At 39.0% G+C, this 20,942-nt stretch overlaps 2 protein-coding genes across 2 annotated transcripts; both read right to left on the bottom strand.

Moving 5' to 3' along the window:
* Positions 1-334: 334 nt before the first annotated feature.
* Positions 335-12,571, bottom strand: LOC124629668. Its single transcript, XM_047163181.1, has 21 exons — positions 11,943-12,571; positions 10,917-11,051; positions 8,881-8,927; positions 8,514-8,735; positions 8,195-8,326; positions 7,793-8,058; positions 7,439-7,643; positions 7,165-7,338; positions 6,842-7,010; positions 4,635-4,790; positions 4,417-4,559; positions 4,103-4,251; positions 3,672-3,827; positions 3,292-3,422; positions 2,869-3,045; positions 2,317-2,506; positions 1,784-1,930; positions 1,559-1,665; positions 1,289-1,409; positions 847-1,050; positions 335-463 (listed from the first exon to the last, which is right to left on the bottom strand). The coding sequence occupies exons 1-21, from the start codon at positions 12,569-12,571 to the stop codon at positions 335-337; spliced, it is 3,789 nt and encodes a 1,262-aa protein (XP_047019137.1).
* A 3,172-nt stretch (positions 12,572-15,743) lies between these two features.
* LOC124630080 (juvenile hormone acid O-methyltransferase) lies at positions 15,744-20,121 on the bottom strand. Its single transcript, XM_047163801.1, has 4 exons — positions 19,646-20,121; positions 16,894-17,065; positions 16,507-16,615; positions 15,744-16,096 (listed from the first exon to the last, which is right to left on the bottom strand). Exons 1-4 carry the CDS (start codon positions 19,999-20,001, stop codon positions 15,879-15,881), a joined length of 855 nt encoding a protein of 284 aa, XP_047019757.1. The 5' UTR covers positions 20,002-20,121; the 3' UTR covers positions 15,744-15,878.
* Between the last annotated feature and the right edge of the window lie 821 nt (positions 20,122-20,942).

A 20,942-nucleotide genomic window follows, 5' to 3' on the forward strand; every position in this document is an offset into this window, starting at 1 on the left:
AATGCTCCTCAATTGTTAAAACGGTAAACAACCAGCAAAAATATTTTTATCGTAACTGCAACGCCATTGCAAAGTTACGTCGTCAGTTCAATCGCGACGTGTCAGGAACGCATTCTCTGAATGGCCGAACTATAGCGGCATACAAGCGGACAAAGATAAAGGTAAGTATATATTAATAAAATAATTACTTTAACATAATCTACAATCACTACTACTGAACGCGCTGGCTCTCCGGCAAGTATTTCCTCCGAACTGATAACTCATTTGTGTAGTTTTATTGCCATCAGAAGTCAGCTCATGACATATTCAGCTGGAGTTTCATTTAACCAGGTTTTTACAAACGTGTTCTATCGCACATAGAGCACCGACACTCTCCTATCGAAGTGTTGACACCGAAACACAGCGAGTATTTCGAAGGAAGGGATGCCTTCTTCACATCTTTATCAGTTACATCCCAGCCGCACTGAAAATAAATGAAAGCATCAATGCGTTCTGAGACTTACATGAATTTATAGATTTATTTCAGTCTATCTCGAATTATTGCCAGTTTAAACAGTTTCTGATAAAGTGTCTCCTAGCCTATCAGGAATTTATGTGACGGATAAAGTTTAACTTCGGTTTCACAGGTCCCGGATAGCAATATCGTCCCGTATAGAAATTATAAGCAGCCTTTATCTAGCAGATCACACTTTATTGGTAACCAGTGAAACTGGACTTTAGCCTCGTTATAGTAAGCCGTCCTTAGAAACTTTTTGCCGAACCTGATTCTAATATTTCAAATACGATTCGATCCCCTGCTGAGAGACACCCAATAAAGTAGTTGGGAAGAAAATTAAGCGTTCTCACCATGCTGGCCATTTGAAGACAATACAAGCGCCTGGCACAGGGGTTCACCATCTTGCCCAGGATTGCCCACGCCTTGCCCGCTCGCCGGTCCATCTTCAGAGCCTGTATGGCAGAGGAAATCGCGCAACACTTGGCATTCAGTTGCTGAGTCGACATTTTTGAACTGTCCTTGAGATCCGTTTCACTCATGTCCGTTATAGAGTTCTAAAAATAAGAGATTAGTGGATTAAAAAATAATAATATAATATTTTTTTCGGTATTGATTTATGGTACATAGATATAATATCAGTTATCTTTCTTTTTATTTATTAAATATGGAAATTCCGAGAACTACGTTATCTTGGGGACAACTTTCGATGGGAGCGTCTGCAAACCGCCATTCATCCATTCTTCAAAACAGAAAAAAAAAAATTTTTTCAGGTTTAGGTTACGTTTAACAGGCACTTACCAACCAGTCTTCGGCGAGTGCAGTCCATGCGTAAGCACTTTTCTGCCGGCGAACTAGGTCCAATAGTATCGCACGGGACTTCTGGTTGTCTCCACACGCCACTGACATTAAAATACTGCAAACAATTATTAAAACTTAACAATTTAAAGAAAAAATCTCTCATTTGATTACTAAATAGATGATCTGAAGCTGAGTGACCTGAGACAGAAGTGAGGCCTTAGTTTAGAAATATTCAATCAAAAGTTTTCTCTACAGCTCTCTTACCTGAAAGCACCATTACAACAGCCGGCTTTTCCGAACGATTCGATGGCTTTGTCGATGTTGCCCAGTCTGTGCTGGCATTCAGCTTCGAGGGTCCTTAGGTAATTAATCTAGATAAACATCATATAAAGTCAGACGAGTGATAATTTTCAGACCAGTTTGATAAAAAATATCTGGACTACACGGTAGGTACTGAAAAAATATATTTATCATCTGCATGTAAAGTACCTCTCCAAACTTCGTAAAAGCAATATTTAAGTGGCACACCGCCTCCTCATAGTTTCCTCGCAGGCGGCAACTCAGAGCAATGAGGTGATAGTACGGAGCCGTCTCTCCGTGTGCTGATAGTATGCGAGACATGCATACCTCTGCCAACTTTGAGAAGAGAGTTGTACGTGAGTGGAGTTATTATAGCCCTGGATTTATACAACCAACAACATCAACCAACATCATAACTTATATATATCTTAACTAGTGGCCCGCCCTCGCTTCGCTTCGGTAACAGCCAGCGGTTGCAATATAAGCGAAAAAATGCGACATCCCATCAGAAACCTCTAAAATAATGAGTGTTTCTCTACTATATTATGCATGTATTGTACACATAACCTTCCTCTTGAAACACTCTATCTGATATAAATAACCGCATGAAAATCGGTTGCGCAGTTTTGAAGATTTAACCGCAAATGGACATAGGGATTTTGTTTTATTCAATGTAGTGATAGTGATGATCTCAAACAGTAGATTTAACACGTATATTTTACCGTCAAAGCAAAATCTAACATCTTCACCATAATACTAACAGGAATGGCCCTGAGCCTGAGCAGCAGATCAGCGGCATCATAGTAGAGGCTCATGCCGGGCAGTAGAGGGGTGCTGTCATACCAGTCTCCCAGCTCCCGTCCCCATGTTCGAGGGAACCTCTTTTCCTCTGGACTTCGTTCGGCGCGAACCCTGTTGAGGTGACACGGTGTCACTTCGTTTATAATCACAGTAACAGGGATTTATATAATACTAAGAATTAAGGTAAAGCTACCTTTTAATTAATTTTGGTAACAAAAAAAAAGAATAGATGTAACGCACGTTATAGGTCCCGGATGTCATTGAACATCCTTGGCAGTCGTTACGGGTAGTCAGAAGCCAGTAAGTCTGGGAAAAGGCTCGGTGGATGTTGAAAAAAAGATGTAAAATGCACTTTTACCTGTAAACATTTTCCAATATCTACCAAAGTTACTGACGAATAGCGTTGGTAAGGTATCTTCTACTAGAAACATGATACTAAAAAAACTACAAACAAGAAGACTTCATACACATACTTTTCAGCACATTTCATGATCACATCTGCCACGTGGTACAGCTGGCGTTCGTAGAAGTAGACGCTGGTAACTGCCCATACAGTAGACCAGACTGGACAGAATGCGAGGAGCGCCATGAAGAAAGGTTCAGCTGCCAAAGGATTCTCTTCAAACAACATCGCACCTTTTGATAGAAGTCTAGGAAACGTAGAAAAAGTTACACAGTGTTTAGTCGCTCTGCTGCGAAAAGTTCGTGCACAAAGTTAGATTCTAGCTATATTTTCATAGGAGCAAACATAGAAGTCACTCTGAGATTATGCGATTTTTTAACTGACTTTTTCAAATCGGACCAGAGATTAGCGCGTTCAAACAAACAAACTCTTCAGCTTAATAATATTAGTATAGATTTTCATATGAATTAAAGAAACCATAACAGCAACTCACGAGAGCGGGTGTCGAGGATTCAGAACAACCGCTTTGTTAAGACAAACGTTGGCCCAGTCTCTATCCACATCTTTGAGACAAGTCGATACCTCTCGCCAATGGTCAGCATTGCGGGGCTCTTCTACCACCAACTGTATGTTTATGACTTTTGTAAATGTATGAAGTGTTTAAGAAAAAAAGTGCATTTACATGTTGAACATATGACTAAGCACCGCGCCGAAGGAATAGGGGCGCCCACACAAAACTGCGATGCGATGCGGTTTTGTTCGGCAACCCGTTTGGTACGGTAACCATCGCATCGCAGTTTTGTGTGGGAGCCCTAAGGTTTAGTAGCGTTTCGTAGGCAACTCCTATAATATCGATAGCTTGATACAGCTTACCTTGAAAAAAAGCTCCAAAGCATGATTGATGTCCTGCATCTGACGAGCGTGTCTCGCCGCTCTCACTGCCGGGTCTACTTCGCGGTTTTTGTCAGGACCTAACAGTACGGCGCACGCAGATTTCATGAGGCAAGCTTGAGCCATCATCACCAATTCCTGAACGATTTCATATAGTTTTTATTAAAAAACTAGCGACCTGCCCCGGCTTCAAACGGGATAACAGTATTTCCCCAATATTTAATGCATGTTATTATACATAAAAAAATCTTCCTCTTTAATCACTCTATTTATTAAAAACCGCAAGAAAATCGGTTGCATAGTTTTGAAGATTGAAGCGTAGGTACAAAGGGACAGGGATATAGGGACATAGGGATAGAAAAAGCGACTTTGTTTTATACTATGCAGTGATCAGTCTACTTAAACTGGCGTACTTCAAAGACATCATCCGAATGTAGATACTGCTGCACTACAAAGTTATTGTTGATGAATGTGGCCGCGTCCTGCCAGCATGAAGTGGTCAACTCCACTCGAGTCCTCGTCTCGCTCAGCTGCCGGTTGAACGTGCAGAATTCCGTAGTTCCTAGAAATAAATAAAGGAGGATCTGTTTAAAGAGCATTTTTTTTTTCAGGGTAATTTTTTTGGATAAGGTACTGAATTAAAAGAAAAGAGACTTAATGAGCTTTAAACACATTCATTAGTGTGAAAGATTTGAAGTTTTAATTCATGATATCGAAAATGTGTTACCGTAATATGGAACTTTGCGTAAAGAGTTCACAGCTGAACGAACGGTTTTTTGCCAGTCAGTCTCCAGTTGTCCACGACCTGTGCATTTTCGTGAGTTAGGACCGTCTTTCTCCATTTCTACAAGCATGGCTGATATTTCATCTCTGTGTAAAGCAGGATTATTTTGTAATATTTTTATGGTAACTTATATTATTATTTCGCTATCAATTTACACTTACTTGAGTATTCGTGGTACTTTAGCTACACTCTTCAGTGGTTTAGCTAGTCTGACTTCTACAATGATGAATGCGTCATTATCATCGGCACCTGTAGCTTTCATTTGGACTGTTGTGATCGTGCTCACAGATGTTCCCACCGAGGAATCTGTTACTACTCTAAAAATATACGCTATATCATTTACTGTTCTGGTTTATTGGATTCTTAGGAGATACAATGGTTTTCAGATACATTTGGTAAGTGATGGAAACTTCATCAATTCATGACAAAAAAATAATTTTCAATTGCAGCATCATGCAGAAAACATCGTTTTTTTTTTGGATGGGACTAATTTCAAAATTATATATCCAGTAATCAATCAATCGACAGAATATTGTGAACCGCTGTTATAGAACAGAGTGCCTAGTGCGAGTTGAACAAAATTTTGCGAATGACTTCACTGTCGAGTTTAGCGAGTCAACTTCAAACGAACCGAATGCAATATTTAAGCGAGTGCGAGTTGCCATCTCGCAAATTACTCGCATCACGTTTCCTCACGGCGAATAGCGATGATCATTTTTGTTAGGTTGGTGTTCCGTTCGTTTGGTGGGATAAACCTACCAAATTTAGAAAGACGTCATTTTAGCATGTAATCGTATGGGACGACTGTCTTTCAAAATTTTTGGGGTTATTGTTTGGATGTTTTGTTTATGTTTGACGCGACGCCCGAAAAAAGTTTTTAGTTGTTTTAAATTAATTAATTTAAAATGAAGACAAGTTCTTGTCTAGCACCTGGAGTGCTAGGGAAGCTTATATATTTCTATGAGTCAGAACCTCAGTTACTTGTTCTAAATACACACTGCACATTTTTTGGGATACGTGCTTTGCTTCTCTAATTGGCCTTTGATAGGATCCAGTGGCAAAAAACCGGCCAAGTGCGAGTCGGACTCGTGCACGAAGGGTTCCGTAAATTACAGTTAAATCAACCTATCTCAAAAACTATAAGAGATACTTTGATCAAACCAAAAATCGTTGAAAGAGTTAATTAGCATGCATCACCTCTATTTTTTTTAGAATTTTATACCCCGTAGTTATAAAAATAGAGGGGGGGGGACATACTTTTTACGACTTTGAGAGCTGATATCTCAAAAACCGTTCACTTTAAGAAAAATGTTTTTTAGAAAACTTTATATCATTTTAAAAGACCTTTCCATTGATACCCCACACGGGTATGTACATCGAAAAAAAAAATTTCATCCCTCAGTTACATGTATGGGGGGCCCCACCCCCAATTCTTTTTTTTAATATTTAGTGTCATATTTTTGTAGCGGTTCATACAACACATATTCCCATCAAATTTCATCACTGTAGTACTTATAGTTTCCGAGTAAATCGGCTGTGACAGACGGACAGACGGACAGACGGACAGACGGACATGACGAAACTATAAGGGTTCCGTTTTTGCCATTTTGGCTACGGAACCCTAAAAAGAATAAAGCGGTAAGCACCTGCAAATCAAAGAAGGAGAAAGTTTCTTCAATCATATACATACCTAGTTTTGTTTTGGAAATTGATATTGTAACTTACATGAATTGATAAATAGGTACCTTATGTTCCAAGGAAACACGTAGAGTGGATTTTAGATTTGTGCTTTGTCTCAGTTAACTGCACAAGAACTTAAAAATCTTCTTGGACAATCTATATCTATGTCTAAATTGCGTCTCCGTGAGGTGAACTAACGAATTAAAAAATGCGCAAGCCCTTGCCCCAATTCTGGCGCTTTTGTTGCGTTCATCTTGGGCCTTTGCGGCCGCAAACATCCTCCGAGCAAAGAAAAAGCGTCCTGCCATATTTTTGGTATTATTTTCACTAAATAAAAACTTAATTGTTGATATACGAATATCTCCTCACTTCACTTTCACCACAAAAATCTTCGTGAGAACTTTTTGGTTAAATTCGATCGCGTTTGTATTTATTTACTATTCGATCTGTCAAAATCTGAATCTCGCACTCGCATCACGGCAGAAATAAACCAATCCCGTGCCTGTCACGTTCACTTGAGAGTCCGAGCGATTCGATTTCGAAAATTTGTAAACTGGCACTCGCTACTTTAGGTTCCAATTTTTGACACTAGGCGGAGCTGTTTTTGTTCCATACAAATCTTAGTATACGCGCTCTCATGTGAGTCCGTAAAAAAATTCACGAAAACTCGCACTAAGCACTCAGTTACCTGCTACTTTTACTTGCTCTCGGTAAGGCAGGAGAAGGTGACGGGAGCCTCTCGTTGATGCCTGACGGAGGTCTATCATTCGGTGTGAGGAGCAGGTCACAGCCGCACTCCCTCATCATCAGGACTGGGTGAACCCAATGCAGTGGTACCACAAGGCGAATGATTTGTTCTGAGAAAAACAGCACTGTGAAAACTCTAGACCCGTGTTTGAATAAATTAGTTGGTATCAAAATATGTTTAACTAACTCAAGTTAGATACGATGAATCATATCGTAGAGTACTTACTTATTTTATCGAAATAATAATAAAAATATTGATTTCACCTCCAGGAAAGAGAAGTTGGAACAAATTTAAGAATGCCATGAAGCTGTAGCCTCCACTTTCTCCATAGATGTGCATCTCAAAGGGCCACTTGTGGCAGCGGAGGTGATTCCACAGCCAAGCGTCTTTATCCTTTAACATTAGCGTTCTGTGGAAAGAGCCCCAAACCGCGGTATCTGAAAGGTTATTTCAATTTCAAGAGTAGATTATAAGGGGAAACCAGAAATCATAAAGTCTAAGTTTCTAAATCGTGAATGTACAACATTTTTAACTCACGATAAGGAAGTACTTTATTCAAGTAGTGTTGGAGGTCGATATTATCTTCATTCTTTAATTCTTTTAAATTACATTGCAATTTTTGATCAGATTGTGTAAAAACTTCTCCTGCAGATCTCAAACTTTCCCATTTCGGATAGAAATTAGTACAATTGAATCGTCGTGGCTCTCTGTAGCCTTGGCTAAAAGTTATGAGGCTAGCTTCCTGGTAGAAAATATACATAAACAATGAATGGGTTAATGTTAACATAACTCTGGTAAACCTGTGGTATTTGTTTTGGTGTACCAACACTTTTGATTAGTTTTAAACAAAATATTGACAGGAATATCTACAGAATTAAACAATTTATTTACGTCATCGTCACTATAAGAAGGTAATTTCGAAGCTGCGGTGTAGACGTAGTCCTTTTCAAAGGGAATGAACATATTATAACACGCGACCAGAGTCACTTTCATCCAGTTGGCGTCTCTCAAAACTTTGTGATGCGTTATGTTCGAAGCATCCCTTTCTGCTGTTAGTTCTAGCGTGAGAAGTGGAAGAGTATCCCAACTCTTCCGATGCATCATTGATGGCTCAACCATAGGCTCCATGCGTTTCTTAATGCACATCTTTTGTTGGTCTGGAATTGAAAATATATTAAAAATCTTTAGAAGACTACTTCTGGGATAGGCCTAATTTTGAAAATTTCCCTAAATTCAATTTTGTTAATATATATCATGTTTTAAATGGGTAGTTTTAGTACGAACCTTCCATGCCAAGGAAAATGGACAGAATATCAATGTTGCAGCAACTGATGTTCCGTGTTTTTGTTGGATTTATAACACTCTGTTCCAAGTGGTATGCGCTCGATTTTGATGTATCGATGTTTCTAAGAGGTTGAATGTGTACTGTGAATTATAGATACAGATTAGATAAAAATATAACTATGTTATGTAAAGGCAAGTCTTAGAATGCTTTGAGCTCGTTACTACGTCCATGTTATAACAGGGGCAAAAGCAAAGAATGTAATCATCTAAAAAATTCACTGTGTGCCAAAAGATTTCCGTTTCTAAAAAGTACAAAATTTTGTCATACCCACTAAAGGACAATCAGCATACAAGCTCATTTTCTCGTAATCCGACGGATCATAAGTCAAGGTGCCATTTGCTATTGAGTTAGAAGACTCTTCATCTCTAGCGCCTATCGACTTAATTATAGCATGCACCAGCAGTTGATCGAAGAATGTAACTTTGATGGCAAAGTGCTTGGGATCCTGATCGGGTAAGCGAAGGCTCATGACTTTTAAGACCAATGAATCTGAGGGTGGAACGTCCATATTAGCAGGAACCTGGACATCGGATTTTTGTGACATTGCCGACGCCGAACGCGCCTGGAAATATTTATTGGATATTTAATATTTTGGACGCAGATTGTATTAATAACATTTTGTGTTCTTTCTTACCGATCTTTTCTTTTGCATTTTCGACGTTTTGGAAGCTTGTAATACAACTGAAAGGAATTAATACAACTACGCCAATGTATTCTATTGGCGAGCTTTACAATCACTGTTAGTAATTCAACTTTTCTATAGTCTACTCTTCAGCATTAGTAAATTGTAATAGCTTCCACAATAAAGTCAGCCTTAATTATTTGAGTTTTTACTATTATTGTACTTTTGACAGTTGTCATAATTTGATTTTTTTCCCATGTTTAACAAAAAGTTTGCATCATTTTGTCTGGTAGGAATTGTGTCTACCCGAAATACCTTCAATAATTAAATGCATTGAGAGCCTTAGGAAAATAAATAAACTTAGAGTTATATCAGTAGAATAGAGTAATTAAGTAGGAGAACAATGAAAGCAGATTATTCTTAATCTTTTCTTTATTTTTTTTTAATCCAAAAATATTTATTAAAAGGTACAAGTGTATAGTCAAATAAAATACTCTAATAACAATATTAAATCAAAAACAATTTTCAATTTAGTTTTTATACTTAAATTAAATAATTCGTAGTCTTACCTATATATGTATCACTATTATAATAAAATAATTTTCGAAATAAAATTTTGCAGTAGGTATTACATTTATTTTATATTTTGATATGTTGTTTTAATAAAATATTGACTTTTAAGCATTTTTAGAATTTATTTGGTTGGTTTTCTAGCGCACTTAACTGAATATACCCAGCTATTTTATTTACCAAGACCTAGCTTACCCTTAGAGTTAATTTATTAAGGTAAACTATATAAATTAATAAATAGGTAATTAACTAAAACTTATTATACAAAAATATGCACATCTTTCGTATACTTATTTAATGAATTAATACATCTTTAAGTGGAATGTCATTTTGTAACTGCACTGCAAGCAAATGATCCCTACTACGTTATACATGTAGCAATAATTGATATTTTTTATCATAAAGAGAAAAGTTTTCTATGTTCATAAATTAATGATTAATATACTCAAAAACTTCTAAAAATTGTATCTGTGATCATTTAGAATTCTCTGGACTTGTAGATGCTTAAATTAAGCATGTATTTTTGCTCACACACACATGATTTTCCTGCCTTTAAATATCAAGTATTACCAACATACCCACGTCCCAACATCCCAACTTAAAAAAAACAACACTTCATACCAGGCCCAAAACGAAACCTGAAGAGATACTCGATACATTCATCCTTAACTACTAATAACTGTTCTGCACTGTGTTCTAACAAAATATAAACCGTCTTCTATTCTATTCTATTTTTGCTTCTGGCAAACGATGCCGTCGATGTCGACGTCGACGATTCTGCCACTGACAAGTGATATGAGAAGCAGTAGGTATATTAAAAAATAATAATAATAATAAAAAAAAAAAAAAAATATAGTGAACTTTAAGAAAGATGCGTTCTTTCACTGATTGTGGAACTTGTCGAGTTAGTAAGACGGCACTGAAACAAACACATAAATAAAAATTGATAAATTGTTAGTACACAAAAAAAACATATATACATTAAAATATTGCCACAACCACATAGACAGTGACCAAAATTGGTCAAAGTCTACACTTTAATATTATTTTGGAGGATGTAAATTAATAGGGTATGGAACAGTTCTGGAGAGGAATGTGTTAAAAGGGAAGGGAAGTTAATTGGTACAGGAATCTTTAATTCAATGAGGCGGTTGTATAGGTCGAAGGATGGGGTGTTTATGGAGCAGTTGAAAAAGATGTGCTCCAAGCTACCTTCATCTAGTCCACACTCACATAGAGACGAGTCCTGTACGCGTATTTTGCGTAGGAATACAGGCGTGCAGCAATGGCCTAAACGAATTCTGCTTAGGACCGATATCACGTGCTTGGGAAATTTCTTAAAATGGAAATACCAGGGCTTGCTTTGAATGAAAGGTTGGACGTTAAAAAAGAATCTGCCCTTTTTCCTGCTGGAAACGTTCCAATATTCTTGCCACGCAGTCTCAAGATGCGCTTTTGGAAGGTTCAGCAGGTCATACCCTTGAAGGGAGAAGTGCGCAGGATCGGCTGTAATTGATGCGCAAGCATCTTTAGCCAGGGCGTCTACACATTCATTGCCCTTGATACCACAGTGGCTAGGTATCCATACTAAATGAACCTCCTTTTGTTGGATACTACAGGATAAAAGGGACTTTTTAATATTTAGGATGATTGGGCTATGGAGTTTGGTTTTAAATGGATTTTGGGATAGTGCTTGAAGGCAGCTTAGGGAGTCTGAAAAGATAACCCCTGAGCTGATATCATGGGATTCTATAAACAGGCACGCTTCCAATAATGCCACACACTCGCCTGTAAATACAGAGGACTCCTTTGGACATTTAAATTTTAAAATAATTCTAGAATTTTGATAATATACTGCAGCACCTGTGTAACCGCTTGATGTTAGTTTAGAAGCGTCGGTAAAAAATCTCTGAAACCCAAGCCATCGTTCTTCCACCACCGCATTGAAAGCAGAATTGGCCGAAGGGGACTTCTTGGAAATACCGACATTATAATATATTTTAGGAATATAACAAAGGACTTCATAGGAAAAGTTATAGAGGGGTAATCTGGGGTACTGGGTTATGGGGCAATTCAGATTTTGGATATGTCGGTATGTTTTCAGAATTAGTGGGACTTCTTTGTGTTCCCAGTACTTGGAGGATCTACATAAGGAATCTAAATCTTTGAGTTTAGGGATGAGAGGGTGGGAACTTTTGGGAAACACTCGGGATAGGAATCGGGAAGCTAGATATTGCCTCCTCAGGGCTAAAGGAGGTTCGGCACATTCTACCTGCAAAGCGTTAACGGGAGAGGATTTCATGCAACCTGTGATGATCCGAAGACATTGAGACTGGAGCATATCTAATCTTGCCAAGGCACCCCTGTTGCAAGGAATCAGAACAAATGAGCCATAGTCTAGTATACTGCGGACTAGCGCATTGTAAATTAGTTTCATGGTGTAGGGATGAGCCCCCCACCATACACCAGAAAGGACTTTTAATATTGAAATGACCCTTTCGCACCTTTTGACCAGGTAACCAAAGTGGTCAGTTCCAGTCAACTTTGAGTCAAGGTAGACCCCTAAGAATTTAGCCTTCCTAACAACAGGAACGCCCTGACCTTGAACTTTAATATTAACCTGAGGGATCAGACGTTTCCGAGAAAAAATTACTGCCGAGCTTTTTGGAGCAGATAGTGACAGGCCATGATCTAGAAGCCACTGGTGCAGAGAGTCCAGAGAAAGGCAGAGTGAAGAAGCAGCGTCCACAATTGAATCATTGGTTACGTAGAGCGCCAGATCGTCAGCGTATTGCAGAATGCGGCAGTCTCTGTTTAAGCAGGAACCAATGTCAATTGTGTACAAGTTGTATAAAAGTGGACTAAGGACAGAGCCTTGGGGAAGGCCCTTCCATGTGTATCTCTCCTCAAATACCTCACCCTGCACCCTCAGCACCAAAGACCGCGACATAAGAAGTGCGCATATGCATTGAACCATCTTGACCGGGAGACTCAGCTGTTGCAGTTTCTGCCTGAGAATGGGAAGAAGGACACTGTCATATGCGGAGGAAATATCTAGGAAGGCGGCTACAACAGATTCATTTTTGGAAAATGCTGTACGAACATCAGTTACTAATGTTGCCACGCTGTCCATTGTGCTAAGTCCCTTCCTAAAACCAAATTGATGACTCGGCAGCAAGTCCCTAGATTCGACCAACCACTCAAGTCTATTTTTAATCAGGTGTTCAAATAATTTGGCCAAGACTGAGGACAAGGCAATTGGTCTAAGGCCATTCGGATCATCAACATTTTTGCCGGGTTTCAGAAGAGGAATTATAATTTGCAGTTTCCATTGATCAGGAACCCAACCCGAACAGTAACAATAATTTATAATATCAAGAAAATATTTTTTTGGAGTTGTACCGGCATGAACGATAAATGAATACGGTACGCCATCAATGCCCGGGGCAGAATCCCGAACATGCCGGAGCACCGCATTCAATTCATCCAATGTGAATGGTTCGTCCAAAGGGTCATCCACTACACCCACAGGCGATTGTACGAATTCAGAATACAAGGGAACATAGGCTGGAGCAATTTTGTTAAAAAAGGATTCAGCGGTTTGTCTAGAGATAGGGGAGGATATTGATGGAGAGCACCCACGTCTGAAGCGGTTTATGCTCTTCCATACTGCGGACACCGGAGTGGAGGGAGAAAGAGAGGTGCAAAACTTAACCCAACCACGACGTTTCTTCTTACGAAGAAGTCGCTGGGATCGGGCGTACACTCGTCTGTACTGTAGTAAATTGTCGTTGTTCATCGCTTCATTGTACTGTTTTTCGACTTCTTTTCGTTCACGAATCGCGGCTGTGCAGTCTGGGTCCCACCACGGGGGTGACGGAATTTTACTTTTCGCACTATTTCGCAGAGGGAACGTGGAATCAGCACTGGAGGTTATAGCTGAGACAAAAGACTCGTAACAACTCTTAGCATGGCAGTGACCAGAAGAATTTGCGAAAGCAGAAGTTAAATTTGGAAGATCTCTAATTTTCTCCTCCAACAAAGAAGCAAATCTTGACCAGTCCGGTTTAGATAGATTGTACTTCAGAAGTGGAGGGGAACTTTTCTCTAGATAGGTTTTATTTAATAAAGTGATAACAATAGGGAAGTGGTCGCTACCATGCGTCAGAGCGGTACATTGCCAATGAAACGATGCCGCCAACTCTACAGAACAGAATGTGAGATCTACACAACTCTTTTGCTGCCCAGGAAGGGATCTGCGAGTAGGACAACCATCATTTAAGATGCACAGGTTTAGGTCATCGAGGATTTCTACTAAACCTTCCCCAAACGCATCACATCGGTTGGAGCCCCACCTAAAGTGGTGACAATTAAAATCTCCCATAACTAGCATAGGCCCATCTACATTATTGAAAACATCTCTAAGTGTGGCTAAAAAATTTTGATGAGGGTGGGAAATATAAATGGATAGGACTGTTATGCCTTCGAATTTTGCTGCAACCATGTTAATTTCACCATTCAGAGCCGGAAGCGAGAGGGTCGAGAGCGGAACTCTATTGTTAATGAGAAGAGCCGACCCTCCATATCCATCAGACCTATCACATCTCAAAATATTAAAGTGTGGCATGCGAAAGCTGAGACTTGGGGTAAGCCAAGTCTCCGCGATGGAACAAGCCAAGGGCTTGTATTTGTTGAGCAGGAATATGAGGTCATGCTTCTTATGAAACACGCTCCTCACATTCCATTGCAGGAATACCTGGCGAGGCGCCATTTTTAAAATTCAGTAAGAGAGTAACAAGTTGATGGGCGACGTTGGACGGTATTTGGGAGTTATTGGAAAGAACAGTTGAAAGGACTTTACTTAGAATTTCAATTAAAGAGGATAAATTATTAGAATCAGCAAAGGGGTTATTGAGGGCGCAGCCATTAGGCTGAGAAGGTGGGGGAGTGTTAATAATATGTTGATGAGCAACTTTGTCGTAAGAAGGAGAGAGGGGAGCATGGGTCTTAGGCTTTAAGAAAACAGTTTTGCGGTAAGACTGAGAATTACTAACTGTTGATTTTGCAGCATTCGCATAATTACGAGAAACAGGTGGAATTATTTTGCTAACCTCAGCATATGAAAGTGATTTCTCAGCCATAAGATTCTTTATGGCTTTCTGCCTACCAAGCTCCGGGCAAGACTTGCTATTAGCAAAGTGATTGCCAGAGCAGAGTACACAGAAGGCCTCGCTCTCAGAAATGCTGCAACCATCACCAGGGTGATCGTGGCCACATTTGCTGCAGCGTGGTTTTGAACGACATATAGACTCCACATGACCGAACCTACAACACTTGCGGCACTGAATGGTAGGGTAGACATATTGTGAGACTGGAAGAGATGTATAACAACAGTATATCCTTGTGGGCAGAACTTGGCCATCAAAAGTAATGACACAAGTTTCCGTAGGCTTAAATTCCGTTATACCATCTCTAAAAACCTTTCTACTAATGCGCCGAATCTTGAGTATTTGTCCACATCCAGAGGGCACAGTGAGGTAGTTCAGAGCTTCTTCTTCAGTGAGGTCTGTAGGCACACCAGTGACAACACCCATGCGGGTTATATTAAATGTGGGGATTGCAGCAACATAACTATTTTTGGATAATATACTGTTTATAATAAAAGAATTAGCATCCTGAGGGGATGAGAATTCAACCGATACTCTATTCCTACCTACTTTTTTGACGCCATCACGTACAATATTAGCGATATTGTGGTTCACCAGGAACATGCCAAAAGTAACTGGGTGTAATGTGGTACCCGCATTAGGCTGAGACTCCAAGCGTGAGACATGGACGATGAACGGAGCTTTATCAGTGGCAGAGTATCTACTGCGACCAATTTGGTTTCTCTGCTGTTTAGTCGGTACGTGGTTCGACGCATTATTATCATCACCAGAACGTTTCCTACCGTTCTGCTGAGGGGAGGATTGGTATTCAGAATGGGACGGGATCTGGGACTCCGCGATGCTGCAAGCAACATCTGCGAATTGGGAAAGTGGATAGTTGGGAGATGGCGGAGCAAAAGAGATGTCAGGTGGATCAGGGTCTGGCGGTTTATTGCGATCCATATCTAGTTAAAAACTTACTTGACTAGACGGAAAACGTTCACACACAAAAACGAACACAAGGACAACACACAAAAACGAAAACAAGTCACAAAAAGTCACTTAAACGCTCAAAATAAACAAAAATCCTAGACACACGTGCTACCAGAAACACTCTGTGGCGAGAATCCATAAACCGTCTTACCACAAAAACTTTTTAACGTCAGTTTAAGACTTGTCTAAAAAAATGTCAAATTATGACGTTGACATATGGTTCATTTTGGAGCCACATTTTTTTTAGACAAGTGTAAAACAGTTGCTAAAGTTTTTGTAGTAAGGCCAAAAATGTTTTGTCTACGTTTGTCCATTTAGTGCTTCTAACATTTTATCCTGTGAGTCAGGTTTTCGGGCATACACAACGAGCAAACGGTAATTGAATTCAACGCTCTTTTCATAATTATTGTTATACTTGTCTAAAATCTGTAATTCTTTCAGTATGTCCATATAGTCTTCCATGAAGTCATCGTATTTTTCCTTGGGAATTTTGAAAGGGTTGATTGCTGTTAGCGCTTCTGTAATATAAATGTTATTGTTTTAATTAGTAACATCATCTCATCAAGTTCAAAAGAGAGCACGATAAATCGTAGGTACTGGCTGTCATTGAACATCTTTGGCAGTCGTTACGGGTAGTCAGAAGCCTGTAAGTCCGACAGCCAGTCCTATCTAGAGGTATTAACAGTCACATAGGCAGTCGCTCCTTGTAAAACACTGGCACTCAGGTGCAACCGGTTAGACTGGAAGCCCACCCCAACATAGTTGGGAAATGTTTGCCATAAAAAATCATTGTATTTACTCACGAAATTGACGTAAGTATATCAATAAATAAATAAATAGTAAGTATGGTAATTTAGAGATTCATTAAGGGAAGGAAAAATAAAGTGTAGGTATGCAAAAAATAAATAAATAAAAAAGTATGACTCACTTCGCAAAATATGTATGTTGTCGTACACGAATACCAATTCTTTACATTCCACGTCGACGTCAACGAATCCAATTTTGTCTATCATAGCCTTTAAATCTTTTTCCGGCTCCTGAAATATTTAAATGCATGATTAAGCATGGTAATAAGTAAAGGAAAATTAACGAAAAATAATATTTTATTAAGTGCTGCGTCAGACTATGGGGAAAGTCACCAAAAACAAATGGCAGTCCAAATAAAGTGTAATGACTCTAATCACTGAATCATACATGTAATTGGAAAAGAAGCAAACAATTTACAATAATGAAATTGAATAATAAGAAAAATACAGTAGTCCCTTACTAAGATTTAACTTTTTAAGATGTTAATAGCGCCTGCCCAAATGCTTACCAACGAGTCGTGGTACGGTGATATGTATCTGTCGACATCATGCACCCACGGACTCCACTTGTTGTTGCGCGCGAGCACCCGGTACACGTCAAACACAGGAGCCCATGCCACGAATATCGTGAAACACTCTCCATCTTCGCTTAGAAGGTTGTATATGTTGTTGAATGCTCGCCTGTAAGGTAAATATGTTGCTTAGAATGTTGCTAGTATGAGGTAGGGATTAGCAATCGGTTGCTAAGCTGCGTATTGCTGGTTCCAGTTTATAACAGTCGCTTTGTAGTGGCTAAAGGAGTATTTATATACTACTAGCTTTCCGCCCGCGGCTTCGCCCGCGTGGAATTCGGTTCACCCCTCCCGCTGTGGGTTAGCAGCGGTGAGGGAGTGTCAGACTCTTACTGACTAAAATCGTCGTGTTCCGTCCTAGGCCTTTTATATACCAGGGCCGCGGTACCTCTTTCGAACAACCCGCAGCCGCGGCTGGCCCTGGCGCTACTGGGCCCCACTGATTTCAAAACAGACTAATTCGCGGCGAACCTTAACACCACGATACAGAAAAGCACAACGCCATCTATCGAGCTATCGGGAAGCTCGCGATTGAACAATGAGCTACAGGTTAAAGCGCGAGATATCATTGCACTTCTTACGTATCTTAAAAAAAACAACGTCACCACGTTTTAAAAAGCTATCATTCCACTTCTTATGTATTTTAAAAACACATCGTTACCACGTTTTAAAAACACCCAGCGCCATCTATCGCATACCTCAAGAACGAAATAACTTAACTAATACTTATACCAATTAGTAATTCGTTGAATTATAGTTAATTCAGGATAAGTAGATGTAAAAAAAAACAGTTAAGACGATAAAACAAATCGTACGTCATCCCTCGGGAATTCCTCATTTTCGAGGATTCATTATCGTATCATTTAGCTTCTAAATTTATATGTTCATATTCGTTTGCAATATATAAGTAGATGTAAAAAAAAACAGTTTAGACGATTAAACAAATTGTACATCATCCCTCGGGAATTCCTCATTTTCGGGGATTCATTATCGTATCATTTAGCTTCTAAATTTACATGTTTATATTCGTTTGCAATATATTACCTTGTTTTAAACGACACACAGCGCCATCTACAATCCATCCATCAAGCAAACAATATTTTTGTTTTCCCTCGGGAATATCTATTTTTTTCGGGATAAAAAGTACCCTATTATTTAATCCGGACTTCTAACTTTACGTCTGCAAAATTTCAAAGCAATCGGTTCAGTAGTTACGGCGTGAAAGCGGAACAAACAAACAAACAAACAAACAAACTCACTTTCCGATTTATAATATTAGTAAGGAGGATACAGAATAAAGAAATGAGGAAGAAGTTGAACCGTTTAAAGAGACGGTATCATTCATTGGTAAGAATTGTTCCTTTTTGGAATAGTAGAAGTGAGTGCCAGCTATGATACCTATTGCTGACTATCAAGCGTAAGGCGTTACATTTCGTTAAGATTTAGCTACAGGTCATGAAAATTCTCTAATAAAGAAGTAATCTGTCCAATAGACTCATAGCCATCATGTATCCATAGCTTGAAAAACTCAAGCAGCTAGAAAGATCCCTACGAAAAATCAATAAATAGGTACTCAAAGCTTCTCGAAAGAGCTTTCGAATAGTTACAAATGAACTACGTATAGGGACTACATAGCACTTGTTACGTTAAACACGTTGCTTGGTAACAAAGGACTAATTCGGTCATTTTATAGGTCACTTATGAGTAGAATCAAATTTAATTTTAGAGACGTAATGGTTAAATATGGCATTACGTCCGCCAGTGTAATGTGTTCAATGCCGAATTTTATTCACTCGAATCCGATAGCCCATTGTTTGAACAAAATCAAAGGTCTATTGAAAATATCGGCTAGACTACCGACCGGAACTTTTTGGAACAATTCGGATGTTCCGATAAATATAGTCATATAATAGCGTTGTTTATAGAATTGCTTGATTATTTTTAACAGGTGCGAAAGAATGAGACAAGACATAAGACATATTTTGTTCGGAGGATTAGAGAAGATAATGGTATACGTAAGTAAGTAAGAAATAACAGAAGTGAGCTATGCTCAATTGTCTATAAGCCATAGCTATGGGCATAGCTGTGAACAAAACCAGAAATAAATTCCGACCAACAGCTTAGATATCTATTACAACCAATTTGGTACCCGCAGTTGTTACCGTAGCAAGCATAACAGATAAGTTACATGTATGTATTGTATTCATCATATGGAACTAATCGCCTTTGCACAAAATGTTGTTATGTTGAGTCTTAAATGATATTTGACTCTAATCCACCTAGTAAAAATGAAGAGAGGCGCATTAGTGATCAGCTTACATAAATAAGTTAGGTTTCGGTATCAGTAGTTAGTTTAGATATTATTAAAGGCTATAATGTTCCAGAACATTCAGTATATTTCCTATAGATTAACCCTTTCTTAGCACCTTCACCTCGGTTTTATGTTCCTGCCGGTGTCAGATTTGGGGATCTTTTTGGCGTGCTATGTATGTAGTCACAACACATATGATTAGAAGAATAAGATGACATACTCGATCATAATGTACTTGAGTGTTAGCTTCTAGATATTAAGTAAGTACATTAAAAAATACTGAAATTGTATGAAAAAATTTAGACATTGGAAAAAATAAAATGGTTTCCTAAGTATAACTGTAGGTATAAGAAATAATAATAAAAAAAAAATACTCACTCTTGGTTATTAACCCAGTGCAGAGCGTAGAACGAGAATACATGGTCGAAGTTTCCCTTCATACCTTCAGGCAGATCTCCCTCAATATCGAGCACGGTGAAAGAGGTTTGTTCGTTACAATGATGATCATTCGCGAAGTTCACCATCTTTTCGCTAATATCACAGCCAAGCAACTTATATTCAGTAGGGATATACTTCTTCAGCATATTAGTCACGCTTCCGTCCCCACAGCCTATGTCAAGAATATTATTATTACTCTTCTTCCACTTAATTTTCGAAGCGTATTCTTCTAGACACATGATAGCATCTCTCTTCTGTAAGCTGTTGCTTTTCTCATACAAGACCGCGTTATTCATTTTAAGGATTTTTTTTATAGGTATTTGAATTTCGTGATATTGATTTGTTTAGTTTATGATTTTTGTTATTTATTTTCGGGTGCGCGTGCGCGTGGTGAGTGAAGCGCGGTTTCGGCGGACAGTCGCGTCGGGAGCGCGGGACAGAGCATTTATACGTTCCACGATCGCGGCTTACTGAAACATTCATAGTAGCTGCGGATTTGGCAGACGTCATGTTAATTTTGTTTGATACAGGTAATATAGGATGCTTTCTTCCACCCTTATTTTAAACTCCATGAGATGATATAGGGCGATAGTAGGGTAGGTCATGATTAAATGGATTTTAACTGACATTGTATTTGGTCATCATCTTTTAATAATTGTAATAGAGCTTCGCGGTGGTGGCCTGGTGGGTAAAGGACCAACCTCTCAAGTATGAGGGCGCGGGTTCGATCCCAGGTCAGGCAAGTACCAATGCAACTTTTCTAAGTTTGTATGTACTTTCTAAGTATATCTTAGACACCATCGACTGTATTTCGGATGGCACGTTAAACTGTAGGTCCCGGCTGTCATTGAACATCCTTGGCAGTCGTTACGGGTAGTCAAAAGCCAGTAAGTCTGACACCAGTCTAACCAAGGGGTATCGGGTTGCCCGGGTAACTGGGTTGAGGAGGTCAGATAGGCAGTCGCTTCTTGTAAAGCACTGATACTCAGCTAAATCCGGTTAGACTGGAAGCCGACCCCAACATGATTGGGTAAAAGGCTCGGAGGATGAATAGAGCTTCGCGGTTTAATAATCTATTTCAAAAACAAAACCGACAGCCACTGCATAAAATAGGTTTTGAGGATTATGAAAAGTACAGTTTTTGAAAAACTTCGTACCTACCTACCTAAAACGTGCATTAAATGGTTATCCTTTTTACCTCAGTTTTCAATTTATTTTGATGGTTGATTCACAGGTA

This window comes from Helicoverpa zea, chromosome 4, assembly GCF_022581195.2.
Source record: "Helicoverpa zea isolate HzStark_Cry1AcR chromosome 4, ilHelZeax1.1, whole genome shotgun sequence".
NCBI lineage: Eukaryota > Metazoa > Arthropoda > Insecta > Lepidoptera > Noctuidae > Helicoverpa > Helicoverpa zea.